The sequence below is a fragment of the Amblyomma mixtum genome, chromosome 10, assembly GCF_055824585.1.
Source record: "Amblyomma mixtum isolate Tamu chromosome 10, ASM5582458v1, whole genome shotgun sequence".
Classification (NCBI taxonomy): domain Eukaryota; kingdom Metazoa; phylum Arthropoda; class Arachnida; order Ixodida; family Ixodidae; genus Amblyomma; species Amblyomma mixtum.
The window spans coordinates 13,771,775-13,794,249 of record NC_143021.1 but is presented as its reverse complement, the minus strand read 5'-3'; the positions used below and the strand labels follow the sequence as shown (position 1 = coordinate 13,794,249).

General features: G+C 45.7%; 1 protein-coding gene across 1 annotated transcript in view; it reads left to right on the top strand.

Moving 5' to 3' along the window:
* Positions 1-1,282: 1,282 nt before the first annotated feature.
* Positions 1,283-22,475, top strand: part of LOC149325175 (hemaphysalin-like) — a 34,731-nt gene continuing 13,538 nt past the window's right edge. The window contains exon 1 of the mRNA XM_089563481.1: positions 1,283-1,381. Coding sequence (XP_089419607.1) covers positions 1,327-1,381 — 55 coding nt within the window. The 5' untranslated portion in view covers positions 1,283-1,326. The remainder of the gene's footprint in view (positions 1,382-22,475) is intronic.

Below are 22,475 nucleotides of genomic sequence, written 5' to 3'. Positions count from 1 at the left end.
AGGGACGAGCGCAAATAAAAGGTGTCTGTAATGACAGCGACAGCAGAGAAAGATGAGTCCTGTTTGAGAAGAGCAAGCAGCATCGCCAGGAACTACACTTGAAGAATTGGGGTGAAATCCTGAGGGCGCACAGAATAACACCAATCTAGAAGCGGGCAATATAATCCCACCCCTGTCTTTTCATGGCATTGGGAGGCGTCAGTAGCAACCGTGATGGTAACAGGTAGGCTTTGTAAATCATCTTCTAATAATCCAGTTAAAATGCTGGATAGTAAAGGCTCAGTATTCTGCGGGGAAATAGTCATCATACACAAGTTTCACGGAAGATGTACTGTTTTGTGTAGGAAGTATGTTAGACAAGAGTACATTTTTTGGCTTTTTTTTTCGTCGTCGTCGTCACGTGTGTAACAATATTTTGAAAGATCACTGGAATGTATTCTGCTTACATGTACCGACTGTTGAGAACTGATCAACAGAAAAATATACCCGCAATAAGGAAAATCTTGTAAAAAAGCTTATTCATGACATTGTGTATTTCGAACCTTTCCCTGTGGCAAAGCTACCCGTCCGCTGTGAGAGATAGCGTTGTCCACGGCTCAGGAAGAACTTCAGCCAACTGTGGCTGCTTAGGTTGCACTGACATCCCGCAATATGCGGGAATGTTTATGAGTTGTCATCGTGTAGATGCCTGCGGCGAACCACGATCTACATCCCTTTGGCTCATGCTCACTAGCGAAACGCGTAATTTTGCCGCAACGCCATGGCGGCGGCTGCGGTGTACAGGGTAAATTTTGAGTTTAAATGCATAATGGATATTAGTATTAGAGTCTTCTCAGTGTATCCAGGAGGGAATAAGCACATAGTTGACACATTCACTTAGGCTGGAAACATAAAGTGCTGAGAAAGGGTTGAACGGGCACTCAGTAAACTCGCTGCTTACAAATACGAACAAAACTTGGTGCTCATGAGCTCGCAATTGAAACTTTTCGCATAACACACCATGGTTTGCAAAGTCGGAAAGAGGAAATGGCCAGAAACCGAATTACAACACTAACACCGAAGGAGCAACTTCAGCCAAGTATAAGAAAAGTCAGGAGCAAGAAAACGGAACCATAGCTAGGGTGAAAGACGACTTCCTTTCAGATAACGCCGACTTTCCCACAGGCTGCAATCTCTCAGTCGGAAGGGCAATATTCCACACACAAAAAAAAAAAACACTCCTCGAGAGATAGGCTGCCGGCTTAAAACCAAGGACGCGTCGGAGGGATCTCAGTCGGCTCGTTTCTACGGACAGAGTGAGAACATCTGGCAGAAAGGACGGAAGAAATGAGAGCCTTGACCTTTGCCACTGGACTGATCTTGCTGTCAGTATTTTCCATGGGTGAGTTCACTGATTGCTTGAAATCTTGAAAGAATCGACCCTAACTACACGAAAGGACCTATGTTTGTGGAAATTTTTGTCAAGAGCTATGCTCTGCCAAATGCCATGGCATTTCCATGGCGGAAATGCTGTGGAAAGTCATTTCCGCGCTGGGAGGCCAGCTGAAAAGGATTGTGACTTACCAGCTGGGCTGAGTCACTGGATCAGGTGTCGTGATGAACGCTGCGGAGACGCGGCTGTGGGCACTGCGTTGAGAACTGGAGGTCGACCCCGCGTGCTGCTGCGCTATGAAACTGGGGATGGTTAAAACCTCCTCCTCTCGCGTTAAAACCATTATCCCCATCATAACATTTTCGCGTAACACCACCATATGCCATATTTCACCTCTGTTCCTAAATATCTTTTGTTTTTGGGGATAAAATTGTAGGTAAGCCTTTTCCGCCCTAAATTGCTCTTGATGCTGTTTTCCTTCCTATAAAAGGGAATGTATTACTGCATTTTCGTGTGGTTGAATTAGTGCTGCTTTCTTTTTTTTTCTTAATGTTGATCGAACCGTTGCGTGTTATTAATAGACGGCACTTTCTGGAATCATACCCAAATGCCACCGCTGGGAAAAAAAAAATCCGACAAAAAGTAGTACTGGCAGAAATTTTCTCCTTGGTACTGACTGGTATCAGCGATTGCTAGAATGCTTCAAACCCCACGCAGAGCGCGCTAATTGCACTGTAGCGCACTCATCGATTTCACCTCGTTATGATGCTGTAACACTATGAGCCGTACAATTAATATAGTTCTTATCTGTTCTCAAACTTGAGCACTAAGCGAGAGCAAAGTGCTCGTTTGGTACATGAGCGACTACTAGTGTGCTTCACTTTCAAAGACGTCAGTGATTTTCCGTAACACCTATTTATGCCTCTTCGCCGGTTTTCACATTGTTACCGGTAAGATATTCATACTAAGCACCTGAAAACATGACATTCGACAGAGGTCTGTCTGGTTGGTAAAGCAAACTTAGTTTAACTAATAATAAGAACGCCATCCAAGTAAAGATAACACGACGTTTCGTAACCTACTCGCTTCCTTCATCAGGAGCGACGACGGGTGAGTTGCAAACGGTCTTCTTAAGCACACGCAGGGTCAACCGCCGCGCCAGTGAACGTACACTTTGTGTACGGGTTGAGGAAAGATTCCCGAGGCCACAATAAACATTCCCCCGCATCTGCTGAATGTACCATGACCCACGTGGGGGCCTTCTGCGCTGTAGTGGTTCGGCCTCTATCACAATGGCTGCGCCAAATTCAATCCTGTGGTCACATGTCTCCGAGTATAGAAAAAAAATTATTGTGCAACGTACGGTCACGTGCTTCTAAATCTGCGTTCTTCTATGTCTGGCCTGGACAATTGTCTGCATATTCCAGTGAGTGCATATTTCTGTGTAACCATATTATATATATGTACATCTGTTCTATTACCCCTCGCCTGGTCTTTAAGGCGATAAAAAGAAATGAACGAGCCTAAGGAGTAGAAGAGTGCGTGACCTTGAATACTGAATATACAATCGTAAGTCATTGCTTAATATATGCATAATGCTGTGCACACAAACTATGCATACAATATCAAACAATGCATACAATTTGCGCAGCATATATTCGTGCGGAACAGTAAAGCTAGACAGGGAAGTTATAAAATAAATTTTGATTCGATGAATAACTGAACACCGCAGGAACATTATCACTTATGTGCAGAAAAATCTGCAGACAGTGGGACCCATAGCGATGCTATATCCACATCGAAATCTCTATTTTGACTATGTATCTAAACACATGTCCCTGATTACCCGGGCAACACCTCTTTTTGGAGCAAAAACGTGGCGGGTGAAAAGAAATACTAACATAAGTCTGTTAGGGTACGAAATCTTGCGTACCATGTTAGCAGGATTACTGAGCCTCGAGGCTTGCGGCAGTCGGTAGTGAATCTTTAACCCACAGATAGCTTGAAAGAAAGGAAAGGACATGGAAAACAGGGCAAATAATGACACCGTGTGCTCTCCATCGCATTTTTCTCCGCTATCTCTTGCTGTTATTTTGTTTAATTGCACAGTTTAAAATAGTAGTATAGTAGTAAAAGACTTTTAATCGACCATAATTTACAGGCCGAGCATTTCGACCGCCTGAGCGACCAGAAGCCGCTGTTCTTCTTCCCCTTCAGCGCCAAGCCAGTCGAGCCAGGTGGTGATGGATAGAGAGGGTGGGGGGAAGGAACCCGACTGCTGAGCAGCCGGGCAATAGAAGAGGCAATGGGCCAGGTCCGCATAGATACAGGGGCAGTTGGGACAGGAAGGGTCCGATCGATAGCGATAGAGGAAGAGGCGGGACGGGGTGATAACTGCATTCATCTGAATGTGCCGAAGAAGGCGAGACTCCGGCACCGTCAGTGAAGGATGAGGGGGAGGGTAAAGGCGTTTGTCGAGGCGGAGCTCAAGGTAGACCTCTTTTATGGTGCGGCGAAGGGTGAGTCTCCCGCCGTCCTCCGAGGGCTTGGGCCAGGGGATCAACGGTGCCCGGAAAAGTGTGTCGCGGGCGAGCTGATGGGCCAGCTCATTGCCGTCAATCCCTGAATGCCCAGGGACCCAGCGGAGGACAACGATGGAAGGCTGCAGTGCGGAGACCGCTCGTTCGACCTCCTGTTGGAGAGAAGGGGTCAGGGTGCGTTTCTGTATGTGGTGTATAGCGGCTTGTGAGTCCGAATAGACTGTGTACTCTTGGAGAGAGGGAAGGAGGGAAAATGACTGGAGGGCATGCGCAATGGCGAAGACCTCGAGGGACAATGCGTCTGGAGGGTGTAGATACGGCCCGCTGGTGTGGGTTTCTGGAGCATGGAGGTGTGGATGATACAGGGCGTAGCCACAGGAACCTCGAGGAGCCACGAAGGAGGCATCCGTGTAAGCTACACCCTGGGTATCAAAGAGAGGGGAAAGGTGCTGTGCGGCCGCATGACGACGTCCGGCGTGCAGGACGGGGGACATGTTGATCGGGAGGGGAAGGATACGAAGATTGGGGGCGGGGATGGGAATAGGAGAGGTAAACGGGGAGATTGGAATGGGCGAGATACCCGCTTGAGTCAATAACCACTGACCCTGACGGGTAAGGGAAAGCCGGGCAAGCTGCGAGTCACGATGGAGACTGAGAAGAGAACGAAGAGGATGGAAGAGGCCTGTGGCAAAGAGCTTAGTGGTAGAGGTAGTGATAGGGAGGTTGAGAGCTGCTTGTAGAGGCCCACAAGGGCAGTCTCGAGAGCGTTAAGTTCAGTCTGAGTGAAGGAAGCGTAGGGTGCAAAGTACAAGACCTTGTTGAGGGCCAGCGCGTGGGCAACTCGGCACGCGTAAGCCTCGTGGAGACCTGAGCGTCGAGTGACCACGCGCCGCAGGAGGTGAGTTACAGAGTGGCAGGTGGTGACAGCGCGGTGAAGGGATTGCACATTCTTAGCCGCATACAAAGGGAAGCCAAGAACTTTGCACTGTGTGACGACAGGAATGGGAGAGCCAGAAAGGTGGAGAGAGACGAAGTGGTTGTGTGAGTGCTGGTAGGAGGAATGGTTGAGAAGGTGAAGCTCGGATATCTCTAGAGCAGGAGAGAGGCCAGCTGCCAGCAGTGGTGAGAAAGGAGTCGATGAGATCTAGGCCACGTTGTAAAATACATCGTTAGCAAAACGCCTCTTTAAGAAATTTTTTTGCCTTCTGATCCTGCAATAGTGGTAAACATATTCTTCTGAATGATATCACATAATATCAACATACACTGCATTCTCATCTATTAACCCTCTACGGCAACACAGCGGTGGCCTAAGTGTCTGAGCATCCGTCTCTCATGCGCGAGGTGCGTGGTTCGATTCCCAGTGCAGCCGGGTGCCGACCGGTGACAAAATGGGTACAAGCGTTGCCCTGGTACGGTGCTCGGCTTCTGTAGGGTAAAATGCTTGGGAACCGGGTCTTTGACGCCACCTTGAGTAGATGAAAACACCCTGTGCCATGGCACTCTTTGGCCACAGATACCCTTGCGCCATAAAAAATGCATCATCATGAACTTTTTCCACGGCAATATTCCTATCTCTTCCTGAAGACTTGAATAAAAGGGAAGGTATTGTCTTTCTATTCACAGTTGCGGAAAATCGGTGCCAAATTTCTCACTTTTATTTACATTACGTTGCAGACATTGAAATCGATCCTAGACGAAGGAACAAAAAGCCGTATTCGATAACACAGCAAATAATATTGTAGAAAATTAAAACAATAATAATCGCAAGAAACTTTATATATATATATATATATATATATATATATATATATATATATATATATATATATTGAAGCTGTTTGGTACTTAAAAGTGAAATTCAATCTACGCATTTATTGTGCGCGGAGAAATTAGTATCTAAAAGCATTGATTCTATAGCTGTACGGTGGAAATGATTAAGCATAATAAAGGAATCAGAGCTCGAAGAGGATTTGATAGTTCTAAGAAGAGGCGCTTCATTTTTACAATTCATCTTCGTGTTTGCCGTGTTTGTATGATAGAAAGTCAGCGAAACGACGATTGTTCAAGGTGAATCGAACAATTTTGGCTGGATCATTTCCAGCACCTCGCTGTTAATTTTTGTGCAAGGGCCCCAGGCAGTGTACGCGTACTCAAGTTTATGACTTATGATGGTCCTGTGGTCTAAGAGTTTTGCCCAAGTGGGGCAGCTTTTATTTACTCCTATTGAAGGCAGGAAAGCATAAAGAAGGAAATTTTCCGAAAGTATGACGCACAGTGTGGGTCAAAAGTCCTAAGGCCACATCGCTCACCTGCGGCGAAATGAATGTCCCTAGAACACTCTGTGCAGCGGATCATTCGAAACACCGGTGAAGCAGGAAGCTTCTCTACATCCAGAAGAAACCTTCTGCTGGCATTTTAAGGCCCTTCGGTCTTTTATAGCGCCGTAATGGCTGTATTAAGGCGGAAGCCTTTAATGCCTCATACTGTCGTTAGCAGACGTGTCGGCAGATTTGTCCGCCTTTCGGCGTCACTGCTTAAAAAGAAACTGCGCCGAGGGTGGGAATCGAATCAAGGCCTTTGAAGCGGTGACGCTACCACTCCGCCACGAAGGCTCAAGAAGAACGGTAGATTGGGCGAGTTGGTGTTCCATGGCGAAAGTACATATAAACAGCGCTAAACGACAGGACTAGAAGAGGAGTAGACAAACACGGCGCTGAACTTACAACTGAATTTATTGGAAGGAAAAATTTTCAATAAATTCAGTTCTAAGTTCAGCGCCGTGTTTGTCTACTCCTCTTCTAGTCCTGTCGTTTAGCGCTGTTTATATGTACTTTCGCCACGAAGGCTCAAGGTTGGAGCATGAATAAAGGCGCAGCTAGTGAATGCATGGGTTTCATAAATAATATGAAAGGAATAAACTCAAGAAAAGGAAAAATAAAAGAAAGAAAATTAAGAAAATAAAATAAGAAAATGAAATCATAAGTAAATAAAAACAAAACGAAGATAAGATATTGAAATAAAAATAAAAACAATAAAAGTAAGAAAAGGAGCAAAAATAAAAAAAATTAAAAAAGAAACCAAATACGAAAAATAAAAAGTAAATAAAAACAAACAGTGCGCCAGGAAACGCTTTTGCCTCGCACCACTTTAGGCAGCCAAAGTGCCCCCTGAATTTTTATAGAGCTGAAGCTAAAAGCCTTTGGCCTTATGACCTCTGACCAAGACTGTACATTCCTTTGATATATACTGATTCAAGGTAAGATTATTTGCCACAGTAACACCTAGATATTTATTCGCTAACTTGGTCCACCGAGATATATGGACTGTTATATAGATATGATAGACTATTTTTTGTATTGGTCACTTGCATGAAGACTGTTTTGTCATAGAAAAATTTCTTCTCCCATCGACTGTACCAAACTGGGATGGACTGAAATAGAGAAATGGCATGGTATTGGCAGGACTTGGGGCCGGATTCACGCATGGTGGCTTTCAGAACACAAGCTTCGGCTGGTGCGATTGGCCGCAGCGCCGAATGTCGTCATCGAGCCGACCCACTGGCCAATAAAATCAGCCGAAGACAACTGGTAGAGAAAGCCATCCACTCCAGAATCCGGCTTTCTATTTCATTAAACTAAACATAATCATCGGCAAAGAGCGTAATTTTCTCTCATTGACCAATTACATAAGAAATGTCTTTTATGAAAACCAAAAAGAGGAATACTCCCAGTACACTTCCTTGTGGTACGCTAGAAGTACCTGAGAGGTAGTTTGAACATTTTAAATCAGTGCTAACGCACTGAGCGCTGTTAGAAATGCAAACAGAAAGCCAGTTTATCCTTAAAAAAGGGGTGCCCTCTAGATTCACGCTCAGGTAAAAGTTGGACACTTGAAATAATGTCAGACGTTTTCCTGGTATCCTGAAAAACAGTGGTAATCTGCCAAGTTCTGCTCAGAAAAGGAGAAATACTATGTACTGCAGATATTTACTTGAGTGACCCTCTAAAATCTCTTCCTAAATTAATGTTGAAATGAAGATAGAATGGCTCTGTCACTGAAGCAGATAGTAATATAAGTGGCTGCAATATGCTCAATAAATTTACAAGAAGATGGCAGAGATCTTGGGCGAAAATTTTCAACAGATGAGACCACATCTTGTGTAAGTACTGGCACAATACTCGTAACTCTCCAATCCTTTGTTGTTTAATTTCAGTAACTGACCTTCAGTCTTGTTTACATTTATTCTTTTGCTACCTTGACTGCTTCGTTCTTTTTTCTGGTGTTTTTTTATCAAGTGTCCTCAAAAAGTGTTCTTCAAAGGCATGTGAAAATAGCTGTATATGAGATCACATTTTATTTTCGTTATGAGACACACATCTATCTCTCTTCCGCTATTGCACACTTTTTGCAAAGCATTTCCGCAGCAAATGTATTGAAGAACTACAAAAAGTGCGGACTACATATATTGCATGAGAGGAAAACGCGTTTTGAGGCGCCAGTGCAGCGCGGAAAGAATTCACGCCAGTGCTGTGAAGACAGTAAGAGAGCGCTTGTGAGGCTAAGCAACAAATGAAAAACGCAGTTCACTGTGCTACCTCTACTAAAGAAAATATCTCTAGTCATATCTGCGTTACGCTTGGACCACCACCGTACCAGTGGAATGCACGCCTGCGGTACCGTGTTTTCATGCTCAGCTTAGATCTCGATCGAGCATCGTCCGTAAAAACGTCTGCGCGATTGTTTCATCGCGTTTGCATTGAATTTGGTGCTGTACGCCAGGACGGCGACCAATTGATTGACAGCTACTTGAAGGGCAGCCTCGCCCTCCGGTCAAGGTTTCTTATTTATTTGTTTATTTCATTACCCTCAGGGCTTGCGATGATTCACCGCAGCCGAAGGTCTGGCCCTCTGTTGCTTGGTTCTGTTGTTAGTGGCACCAGGCGAAATCAGCTCAGAAGCATCTTGTTCTGTCGACGCGGCCATCTCAGTTACAATTACTTGTTTACTTACTTATTTAATTGTATATTCAGGAGCTTCTTAAGGGCCAAGCAGGGCATCACACAGCGAGAGATTGAAGAAAAAAAAAGTAGCATAGGGAATAATAAACCAGAATAAAGGTGCACCGAATTTTTTGCCAATGATGAAATGAAACAATGCTAGATCTAAACAGGCAAACAAATTTCAAAATATTACATAGAACACAGGAGCAAACAATATTATAGTGGGCAGTGAGCAACGAGAAGGAAAATAGCACAATATGAAATCACAAAACATTACGAAGTGTTATCTGTGTAAATAAGGGTTTGTAATGCCGACTTAAAATGCGACAAGTTCATAAATGACACGATGCTGAACAGCAGAAAACACCATTCCTTCACGGCCAGGACGAAAGGTGATATTTGGTACTTTTTTGTGCGCGCAAACACTGGACAGACTTCACGAGCATGACAGAGGCGAGACGAAACGTTGGGGACAGGTCTGCTATTGAATCGATAGAAGGGAAGGTTAGTATGACACAAGACAAAAAAGAGAGCAATATACTTGCTTGTTTTTTTTCGCGGTGCTAATGTTTGAAGCCCTGGAATATTATTTAAGGCAGATACCCTTTAATGATACCCTTGCTGCTTTGTTGTTGAACGACTCGAGAATACTAGTAAGATTATCCTGGTTAGCGTGTCATATCAGTGAATCAGGGTGCCATAAAGCAAAGTTCTGATAAGAGTTGCGTACGCTGCATGTCTGGTATCGGTGTTAGCAAGAAGCAGGTGCTGTTTCAGAAGACCAAGTTTTTTGAACCCTTAGCGAAAATGGGCGGTGAAGGCCTGCCAAGCCCTCCTGCGGTTTTTAAGAGTGTCAGGCCTGCACGACAGGCTGTCACGTTGCTTAAGCCTTTTCGCCTCGTACTTTTTATTATCTCTCCCTTTCCTCCTTCACCTTTATATCTCCTCATCCATTTCCCCGAGTGCAGGATAGCGAACTGGTTACATCTACTGGTTAACCTCTTCGCCTTTCCGCCTTCTCTTGCTCCTTGTTAGTTATGGGTTTTATGTGCGTGTCCCAGGTTAGACTTGGGTGCAGATGAGCACATAGGTGCTAGAAACTGTTTCAGTCGGGTAGTTATTGATTGTGTAGAGGCTGAGAGGCGCTGGGACTGTGATTGAAAATATTCAATATTTAGTTTCGTCGACATTAATCTGCATCTGCTATATAAGGCACCATTCTGTTTATTTAACTAAATCAGATTGAAGAATGCGGAAGTATTCCCTGCAATTTCAACAATTTCCAACAATTTCCCTGCAAATTTCGAAATAATATGCAAAAATACTTCATGGTAAAATTGCTACGTCATTTATATGAACAAAAAAAGTACGGCCCGACGCAGAGACTATTAAAGGAGCGGTTAAACAGAACATCAGTACAGTGTTTTGCCTGTTGGTTGCGTAGTGTCAGTTATAGTGACGCTATAAGTATCGGTCGTACCACGTAGGTTCCGGTTTTTATTATTTTAATTATCTCGCAAAATCAACTTCAAGTCACTGAAGGTGTCGCCAGTGGCGGCTTCTAGCCGGGTATATGACATATCGGGTGGCACCTTGATGACTGGACAAAAAGTAAATATACTACAAATTGTGTTACCACCGGCCGACCTCTCCACCTTTTCCTCATTAAAATTCCTTTCTCTCTCTCTCAATTATGCCTCCTCAGCTCAAGTTGCTTTGTTTTTTTAATTGGTTCCTTAATTACAATCTTCTTTTACAACTAATTGATTCCAATTCACCTTAAGTCACTAGTAATTCGCAAATATTTCACATTTAAAAAACTAAATTCATCCCTGATTCCCACTAATGTACCCTTCATTCACATTTGAACACAATAATTAACCTTAATTCATAATTCATTCACCTTTATACACAATTAATGCATCTTAATACACCTTAATTCACTATTGCCACTTTCTATAATCATTAGCTATTTATTGAATTACGATTAACTGTGCATTATCTCTCGTTCCGTCTCACTATTCAATCTGGACTATCAAATTTGGCACCATGCGTTGGCTCCGCCCACATATCCGCTCACGTGTTCCCGCACTTCAAGCATCTTAAAATTTGGCACCACTTTTGCCCTGGCCGCGCCCATTTTTTGAATATTTCGCTCTAATTAATTAACTATTCATCCAATTTGGATTCTTTTTGCGCATCATCTTCACATCATCCTCTTTCGATAACAACCACTCGTTTGGCGCTGCCGCATTTGAGTTGCCCACAACTGCTGCCGAAACATTTTGCGGACACGACGCCGCCGATATAGCCTAGTAATCCTTTGGCATCAAAAAAAAAAAAAAGAAAAACTCCACCGTGTCCATTGTGTTGCACCGAACAACTGCATCCCTCTGTGCAGATCCAGGACAGAGCTAACAGCACTGATCCCTAATCTCTATATATCTGCGAACGACTTATTGGAATCGATCTGATCGAGCTATTGCATTCTGCAAGTATTCGTTTCTGTCCCAAAGAAGGGCGGAAAGAAAATAAATTTTGGAGGACGCTTAAGATCCGCCTTTAAGAGTGGAACACCACAGTGTCTTACAGCGCTGCCAGGGAGTCCACGGAACGCCGTCGCCCGTTCACTGCGACGCCTTGCCCGTTGAATCGTTTTTTTTTTTTTTGAGGACAGGTAATGACGCGGAAACAGTCTAACTTTCCGAACCGCCATTACAGGCAGCTGCCATTATATAAACGTCGCCGGTTACCCCGATTATAGGTCGTCGGTCCGAATCCCTGCAGCGAGCTAGGCTCTAACTCACACAGTAATTTTATGCTGCACAAAACGTTGAATCGTGTGACAGCATACGGAACATTCTGCGGAAAACGGTTGGCATGATACGATTTTTTTCGACGGGCGGTGCTCACAACTACTTCGACGCCGTCAGCTTTTCGACCAAACGAGCTGTATACGATGTCACGTAAAACCCATTCGTTTCACATTTACCAGTGCACTTAATCACCTTATGGAGGATCCCAGCGTGGCGACGCCAGATGGCGCCACATTTCCATCAACAGCGCGCGCGCCTTGCCGTGACGAATCTGCGCTTTCGTTAGTAAGCGGTGAGCGGTAGGTGGTGGTGGAAAACATTTATGTACGGATACACTTAAGGAGGTTATACATGAGCTGACCCGGAGGGGGCCAGTGTTTACAAGTGACGGCCACATGACCAGTCAAGCCCGGCTATCTCAGAAGCCTCCTCGTCGGTGGACTTCGCTTTTTGCAGCAACGATCGACTTATTCGTCACGAATGCGGAGCGACGACCAGCAGTGGACTGCGCCTCAGTCCATCCATTTTCTTTGCTGCAGTTGAGTAGCAAACTCCCTACTTGCAGCATCTTACGTGCACTTACGTCGTCGCTGCTGCCAATTTTTGGGTTTATTCGGTCCTGTACGAAAGAAGGCTAAGGAACTCAAGTTTGAATTTTCCAAATTTAAAGAGGAACTTCGGCAAGAAATGAAGGTATCCTGTGAAGTATTCGAAAGAGATATGCGAACGGAAATTAGTGAAGTGCGCAGCCAAGAAAAAAGCATAATTGAGAGCCTTGAATACAGGCAGGCCGACATTGATGACCTGAAAAAAAGGCTGGACGCCGAATATTACGAAGAATGCCAAGCTGAGAGATAAAAACAGTGCACTCCAAGTTAAATGTGAAACACTGGAAAAGAAGAACACGGAGCTTCAAAAACAGGTAATACATCTTGAGCAGTATTGGAGAAGCTGGAACCTTGAAATTAAAGGTGTTGAAAAACACGAGGAAGAAAACGTCACCGACATCATCTCTCAGATTGGCACTCTATTAAGGAACCAGTCAGTGAAACTGACATCGAAACCTGCCATCGCGTGCCTGTAGGAAATTCCACTGCAACAAAGATCATTGTCGAATTTAAGTCCAGAGCGAAGCGTGACCTAGTTCTGAAGACGGCAAGGAAGCCTAGACTAACTAACGAAGACGCCGGGATAGACAGCAAGAACCCCGTATATGTAAACGAGAATCTCTGTCCAGCTCTGAAACGTCGTCTGGGGAAGGCCATTAAAAACAAGCTTGAGTTTCAGCGGAAAGCAGTATGGACTTTCAATGGTGAGATATACGCAACGAAAACTGATACCTCGCCAATGATGCATATCGCTGACGAAACCGATCTGGGTAAAATATGTTAATAATCACCCTAATGCTTCTGTGCCACTACATTTCTTGTTGAGATGGCTTACTACGACCTTAGTGGGCCTCAATACATCAAGCCCGGTAATATTAAGCACGCGTACCATCAGCAAGAAATGAAACGCGAACAATGCAACTGAGCCACGGACAGCCAAATACGCAGCTCTTAGCAAGGAGAAGCTGATTACTGGTTTCTACTATTTTATTTTCGAAGGCGCGAAGGCTCTTCTTTAGAAGTGTTATTCAACCTCGCTAGTATTTTTCATCTAGGAGCTAATACTTTGGTGTTATTGTGTTGCTACCTACGTTTTCCTGTTCGCGTTTCATTCGTTGCTGATAGTACTGTCCCTAAACGCTCGCTCGGTTGTTAGAAAAATAGATGACGTACATAATTTTTAGGACAGTTTTCATTCAAATACAATGTTATAATGATTACAGAAACATGGTACAACGATGGTTGTAAGATGCTTGAACTTGAAGGAGAGAAAACTATTTTTCTGAATCGCACTAATGAGCGAGGAGGTGGCGTCGCCGCATAGACTGCAGCAAGTAAAAATTACTCCTTGGTGCCGAGTTTCTGTCAGGTTACTGTTGATTATGAGATTTTAACCCTACAGCAGCATTTAAAAACCATCGCTGTAGTATATTGTCCGCCTCATGGAAATTTCAGACTATTCCTAACATTCTTTGATAGCGTTCTGTGTTATGTCTTGAAAAATTTAGCGCGACACACAAGGACCGAAAGAGTAGACGACACGAGCGCTGACTAACAACTGGAAGTTTATTCGAAAACACGTAGAATTATAAAGGAAGAAAGTGCGATAAAATCGTTGGTCAAAAACCAAAAGAAGAAAACTAAACACAACAGTCACCGCCAGCTCCTGCTATCAAGACGCAAAGCACTTGTCCAGATAAGCTACCTCTTTTTCCCGTATAGTAACGGACGGTTTGGCCACGCACGTGTTATGAGCCTTGGCGATACTATATGCCTCGTAAATTTCCCTACACAACACGTTGTCATTCTTGTACTCAATCGTAGTGTTGTCAAGGATCGGCGAGCACTTGCTGGTCCCGAGATCCTTGCACTCACGGCAGTGCAAAACAAGGTTCGAAGACACCGGTTTCCTGCAGTCCAGTGAATTCTTGTGCTCCTGCAGCCTGTGCTCCTGCAGCCTGTGTTGTGCTCCTGCAGCCTGTGCTCCTGCAGCCTGTGCTCCTGTGTTATGTCTCTAGTAATAACTTTCACTTGATATGTAGTGGTAATTTTAACATAGACATGTTAGGAAGCACCAGTACTCTTCCTGATCTTAATATCAAGCTAAATGCTTCTGGGTTTATATACTTGGTCACAACACGAAGCTGCATAACACATTCTACTGCAATAATTCTTGATTTGCTAATTACAGATATTGAAATACCTGTTTGCCATTCCGGTACTATAGCGTCGGATATAAGCGACCACTTGAAAGTCCGGACATGTATTTCTAGCCACGGAGTTGCCTATACAAGCTGGGTGGACTGGGTCAGTGTGAAAAGTGAGGCCGAGCAATGATGGAAGCTGCGCCAACTTGCGTCCCCGCTTTTCTTCACGGTAGTAACGCCACATCCGAGCGTTAGCGTTGAAATCGTCGACAGTCAGGAAGGGATCCCGACCCGCAACTTTTAGCGCGCGGCTAAACAGGTTCGCGAATGATGCATTCGGCAATTTCGGATTCCAGTATAAATTGAGTATGTGTAACGGTGGGTCCTGGTTGCGGAGTGGGAAGAGGATCACCATTACATAGGAGCATCCAAATTGCATGTCTAAGTCGACCTGTTTGGCTGTATAATTGTTATGGACGCATAGACGAAACAGGGGGTCCTGCTTTAATGTCGTATAATTTGTTAGTGTGGCGCTTTTCCCTGGCTCTTGGAGGGCAACCACGGCTGGCAAATGCTCCAAGGTTGAAAGGAAAAGGCGGAGCTCGGCCCGCTTGGAACGAGACCGGAGCCCCCGACAGTTCCATTAAGTAATTGCAATGGGGGAAGCCGATTTGGAACGGGGGAGCGCCTACACCGTGGCTGTACTGCCATGCTCAGATTTAGAGCTGAGAGGTTGAAGCGAGGCTGCCCCGAGCCAGATACCGGGGGCTGAAGCTGAGCACCTAGAGGGGGGCAGCTGTCTTCGTCATCGTCGAGGGCACTGACTCGACGGGACAATCTGGACGGTCGACCCGATACGTCCTTAAGGGGACCGGCGCTGCGAGAAAGGCGGGGGTAGTCCCGACGTGTTGAGCGATCATAGAGGGGTAGCCTCCATGACTCGAGCGAACAGGCGTTCCATCGCTGTCTCCAACAGGGTGTCAAATTTGGCATTAAGATGGGCTTCGGCCAGGGGAGGTTCCAGAGCTGGCGCCGCCCCCGTCTCGCTTTCCTTAGCCTCTGCGACGGGGGTACTAGATGGAGGGGGAATTCTTTTAGCCTCTAAGGCTTCAATTTTGGCATATACATCTCTTTTTGTGCCGGAGGGAAGCTACAAGGTTGTGGAGCTCAACATCAGCCGCCGAGTGAAGGGAAGGGGAGAGGGGAAGGAGGAGGCCATCCTGCGCGAACCGCACAGGTGTTTACCATTTTTGACGGCATTGGCCAGAGCACCGGCCGCGCCATTCTTGTCTTGGGAGCGGGCTTGTTTTTCCTGGCCGCCGTGTGGAGGCGGTGATGGCACTTGACCGCTCTTGACGTCATTCCCGCTAGGAGGAGTCCGTTACTTTGAGCAGGTGACGTCGCCGCATTGTGTTGAAGCATCGCTGCCGACGCTGCCGGGGTGACGTGGCTGCCTGCCCGTCACGCTGGATTTTCCGCCCTTTGGGGCGGCTGGCTTGCTGCGAAGATACTCTGCAGTGCAGTCCTGCAAGTTCGTGGCATGGCCACCGTCACAAACCGCACACTTGGGTATACACTTGTGAGGTGCCTGCACCCCCTCTTCTATGGGCGCTTGGTGTAAACACAGGCCACATTTATCTTGAGTTGGGCTGGGGCAAAAGTCCGAACTATAGCCGGCAGTTACACAGAAGCTGCATGCCGGAATAGCGCGAAAATGTGGCTGCACTGAGACGATCACAGAGTTGTTATGGACGAACCTTGGCTGCACCGTGCCTGCAAAGGTGAGCCGGGCCTTTTTAGAAATGCCGAACTTACGGATCCTGTTCCTCCATTGCACGCGAGTTTTAAATGGTTCAGACGTCTCTTGGTTGGCCACCGAAAATGACCCTATAGCAGACGTCCTCTTCACGTTGTTTGACATGGCCGGCGAGAGGCACATCTCCTTTGGCCATTTGATGCAGAAGTCACCTAGCAGACGGTGTGCGATGTGGGCGTTCCGGGTGCTTGCGAGAATCAAGTTTTGCTCCTTGCAGAAAAGGAGGTTCATGGAGGTTCAAAAGCAGGTTCGGCGTCCCGAGGAAAGCGCCGAACGCGGCACTGAGCTCGCCATATTGAAAGGCATCCCGAATGTTCAATGATTTCCGGGGCTTGATAACGATGGCAAAGTCGTCCTGGTGGAACTTGGGTAAAGGCTTGGGCTCCCACTTGCTCACGGGGTTGCGGCCCTTAGGGCCGGAGTCGTTCGCTGCGTGCGAGCTTGGCGGGTGGCAGCAGCAGCGTTGTCGGTGGTTGGCGTGGCGTTAGCCGCCTTCTTGGCCTCTCGTCTGGAGCGGCGCTCAAGCAGACGGGGAAGAGTTTCACTGCGGATTGAGTTCGCTGGCGCCGATTTCGGTACCGCAGTGACGGGAACGGTCGACCAAGACATGGCATCAGGGTCATAACCGCGTTGAAAAAAGCGTTCCTTCCACCTTTCCGAAAGAAGCGGCTCCCTCGCAGCCGAATGCCGGCGGAGCCGTTAGGCTTAGCGTCGGCGCCGGAGGTGGGAAGTAAAACACGCTTTAAAATTTGGAAATGTGGGCCCACCTAAATTAAATTGAAGTCCATGGATGCCGATGAGCTTGCCCAATCCAAAGGCAGCAAAATTGATGGGGTCCGAAGAATTTATTCGTGGTTCCTGTCAAAAAATGACGGAGCCGAAGCGCCACACGTCTGGCAGACGCGAGACGCTGCAGCGGTACGCGTTATGCTAGTGGTACCCAGTAACTCGCGCAGGTCCTCACCCTATCTCTTCTGTGCCATCGACCTGACGGTGAAGCATCGCTGGGCCAACTGTGCGTCCACGTGGTTACTGTATCCATGGAACAACGCTGCCAGCCTTGGCAAGAACGAGCTACAGCGAACACGCAATTAAGGCGTATAAACTTTCGCGTCATGCTCGGATAGGCTGTTTTGATTGATGCCACCCAGTGGCGGCATTGGAAAATTTAAATCAGAATGGGAAACACCGCGAAACTCGAGTTGAGGGCAGCATTTTTTGCTTGTGTTTTGAAATTTGTTCATTGAATAAATCCCGTTCGTAAGCGCCGATTCCTGTCATTTTCGCCAGCATGTGTGTGACAAAATAATCACCTGAAGTATAGCTGCCATTCTTTCAAGCAGTGTTTCACAGTCCCTTTAAAGGACACCTAAGTTTACTGTGGAGGACGAAGAGGCAAACTTTATTACTTTATTACAGAAAAGGTCATAGGCGCGGGTTGGGGCGATTTTCGCCTTCCGGCGCTGGGCTCCTCTTCTAGGCCGGTTGCCACGTGGCCGACCAAGGATGCCGTTCGGCGACCTCTTCGGTCCACTCCGTTACTGGGAGTTGTACCTCCGGGTCCGAGCTGAGGAGCGCGGCCTCCCACTGCGATTGGGTAGAGAGCTGCAAACTCTGTGGTGGCTTGTCTTGATTACATGACTATGAAAGTACGTGGGCTCGAAAAGGCACACACCGCGCATCCTATGCAAAGGTGACTGTGATGCAGTTTCAGAAGCACTGATGAAGTTTCCTGCCTAAGAACGATTTATTCTTGAATTAAATTAGGTGTTTTATGGTTAGACTGAAGATTTCGAGTCTTTAATATGAAATGTTTATGTGACACCCAGCCTTTAGGCATTAGAAAAGTCTATGAGAATTACATCTGTGTCATTCGACATCAATGAGGAATAGTGGAGGTCTGTAACAACTTACAAAATGTGAGTTTGCCGCGATTGTTTATTTTGGAGCCATGCTGATTATTCCTATTCGGATGATTCATGACATGGGCAAACAAGATGTGCTCGAATAATTTGCAGGGAATGGAGGTCAGAGATATTGAACAATATTTATAGTAATCAGTATTGTTGCGTGACTTATTGCTTGGAATTCAAGCTACTGCCGATATAATAATGCCACACAAGTAAATGAGCTCACATGTAAATTTTAGATGTTTAGCGCTACTATTGTTAGGGCCTGGGCGTGTGCTCACCGGCAATCTATCGATTGCTGGGGATACACCAATCACTGTTATTGCGATAGTTGTGAAATGGGGCACTATGACACGTGAAGAAACTGTCGGAAATAATTCAAGGGCAGTTTCATCTTAAAATGCGCTCTAGGATTGTAAAAAACGCTTTCGCTTATTCTTGCATCCGCTCAGGCCAACTAAACACATGTCACCAGAACATAGCAGACAGTGTGCAGCTACAGGTTTGCCTGCTGATAAATGCGCGTTTTCCAGAGTTTCTCATCTCGGCAACATGCGCAAAACCTTTTGCGCACATGGAATGGAGGGGCTTCCGAATCGTAAAAGAAAGGAATAAGGCTGATAGCAAATTGGCTGTGGTTCAACATGTTCACAAACTAGCCCACAATTTTGAAAACGTGGCAGGGCGTTTCGAGGTTGGCGTCATTTCTTCAGCGCCGTATAAGTTGAGTGGGCCGTGCCGTGTGATCAAGGACCGACATGAGAGGAGGACAACATTTAGCCCCTTTAAATGCCAGGGGTCGTACAGGTCAAGGATGGTGGACTCCGGGTTAACCGAGGTATACCAATTTCCACTCTCACGCAACGAAGTATGCACAGGGCAAACTGGAAGACGCATAAACATCCGTCTTCACGAACATCTCAGATCTCTCTCCGGCACTAACTGCTCTCATTTGAAAGAGCACTATCGCGAATGTTGATAACATGACAAGAAAAATAAGAAAGACCTGTCACACTTTGGTTGCTAACGCAAAAGTTTTATTTGGGCACAAAGATATTTAATTAATTGCTTTCTACAGTGCAAATGAAGCCGGAGCTAGGGGCACAAATCCTGACACAGGCTCCTGCTCCAGGTAGCAGTTTCAGCAGAGCGCACAAAATACATCCCGGTAGTAATACTAAAAATACATTGTGGTGTATTGGGAACGACCGGCAGCCGTTCACGCGGTGCGACGAAGAGGTGAACGAAGTGTTGTGCTGGTTCCTGATCGACTCCTCGGTGTGCTCCTGCCGTGACGCGTCTTCTCTCAACGGCCTCCGACCTGAGCTTCGAAGACGCACCTGTACACTTGGTGGAGGTGCTTCGATCAACGTCCCGGTGCTCAACCTGGACTTAGGAGCGGAACGTTACTCGCACCGCCAACAATGCCAAACGCTCCGACTGAGTCATCGCTGTCCATCCCTGCCACCGTCCTCTGTTCCGGGGTCCAACGCCAGCGCGAACCTTCCCCATTTAGTGGTACGGACGACCAGGACGTCGACGACTGGCTGGCCACATAAGAGCGCGTCAGCACTTACAATCGGTGGGACGACTCTGTCAAGTTGAGCAACGTCCTCTTCTATCTCACAGACGTTGCCAAGTTATGGTTTCTTAACCATGAAGCCGACGTTCCCACCTGGTCATCCAATACGTGGTCATCCAATGGTGTACGGGTGCGTCTTCGAAGCTCAGGTCGGAGGCCGTTGAGAGAGGACGCGTCACGGCAGGCGCACACCCATTAGTCGTTGTTGTTGTTGTTGTTGTAGCCTTTGACAGGATGGCACATACCCACACTGGGGGATCGGCCAAGAATCGGGAGGTAAAGGTTGGTATTCACCTGTAGATAGTAAAGGCAAAAGAAAATCCCCCACGAGTCACTCAGGAACCAGCACAGCACTTTGTTCACCTCTTCGTCACACCGCGTGAACGGCTGCCGGTCGTTCTCATTACAGTGGATATATATAGTATAAATGTGTACAGATAGGAAAATAATGTTCGTTCCATGTGGAAATTGCATGAAAAGTCGTCAAATTATTAACAAAAGATGTTATCTGTACATTACTTACATACGTTCAAATGAATGTAGTAGCACTTAAGAGGAAATATGTATATGTATACATACATACATACATACATACATACATACATACATACATACATACATACATACATACATACATACATACATACATACACACATACACACACACATACACACATACACACATACACACATACATACATACATACATACATACATACATACATACATACATACATACATACATACATACATACATACATACATACATACATACATACATACATACATACATACATACATACATACATACATACATACATACATACATACATACATACATACATACATACATACATACATACATACATACATACATACATACATACATACATACATACATACATACATACATACATACATACATAAATACATACATACATACATACATACAAAGATTACACAACATGGCATCTCATATAGCACAGAAAATATTAAATATACGTATATACATTCTATATGAAAGTAATGGTGGATGCCACTATTAAGAAAAAGAAATGGCGCGGTTTACGAAATATAATTTCACTTTTAGTTTAAATCTGGGATGTTGAAATTCGCGCTTTCCTGAAATATTATTTAAAAAATGTCGTATTTGTAAATTTTAAGGTCTGTCGGCCGTAGTAGGTGCTAGTCACTGATATTCTTCTATGCTGTTTACGAAGGTAGTACTTTCGCATAGTCTGACCTAAACTGGTCAGGCATAGCTTACTGTTGTTTACGTGTTGCGATAATTTGTGGTAGGATATCTGTGTGCCTAGAAGCATTGTGTGCTTAATAAATAGCTTTTCAGTAGGAAGATCGTGTAGCTTACCGTGATAGTTATCAAATATTCTTAATAGCTTTTTGCAATACTAAACGCAGGTTATAATTATTAGCAGTAGTTGTTCCCCATACTAGTGTGCATTATGATAGTTTACAAAGGAGAAGTGTGTTGTACATTGTTTTTTCAACCATAGAAGATTAAGTTAATTAATTCTCTATATGCGTCCAATAGTTTTACCTAATTAAAAAGCTAGTTTAGGGACATGTGTATTCCATGACATGTCATTTCGAAACGAAACGACTAAGAATTTTCGCTCTTTTACCTCTTGTAATATTTTGCAGTAAAACATGACTGTAATATCACCAGAGAGTGGGGGCCGCCGCCACTATCCGGACGAATTCGCGTGCAGAAGCGGAAGGAGCCGCTATCGCACTTGCTCTAGCCCACTCCCCCATTGACAAAAACGCAACCGAAATTTGCACACATTCCCAGTGCACGTACCGCCACTACCGAAAGGGCGTGGCGACGCCGGCAACAGATCGTATTCTTGCCACAGTCACCTCTTTCGACCGAATGGTTACTTTGTCGTGGGTCCCTGGGCATGCCTCGATCCCCGGTAATGAGCGCGTTCATGCGCTGGCCCGAGAACTCTCCTCCGGACCCCGGATGATCAGGCACCCAACCCTGCGAAAGATGCCCCATCGGTCCTCTCTACATATCATCAAATCACAACATTCTACAAACTCAGCCGCATAACACTGCCACCACCCCACAGTACCTTGTCGCCCTCATCAAGCGTCACATGGCGACAATTAGAGACAGGCTGTTTTATTTCCCCCCCATCGTCTCTCATGCTTTCACCCCACCTTTCCTCCTGATTGTACCACCTGTGGCGTGCCCAGATCCACACTTTTCCACTACCTTTGGGAATGTCCTTCCCCAAAGGCAGTACCCCCCATTCCCAATCCCGCTCATTCTTCCTGGGAGGCTGCTTTACGGACCGCTCAGCCCGCCGGCCAGAAATGGCTGGTGGATCGGGCTTTACGTGAAGCACAAACCCGTGGGCTCCTGGACCAGTAGGGGATCACCCTGGAAGATTTTTTTTTTGTATAATAAAGTTGTTTCCATCCATCCATCCACCACACAGTGGCTTGTTTATTATCCTAAATATAACATACTTTGTTTTATTAACGTTTAGTTGCATGTTATTTATGTGCAGCCAATCAGATAGATGCCTTAGGTATTCGCTAGTCTTCTTCTAAGACTGATAATTATGTATTCGAGAAGAATATGTTTGTATCGTCTGTACACATAATGATTTGGGGTGTCGAAGTTATGGAGGGAAGATCATTAATATATA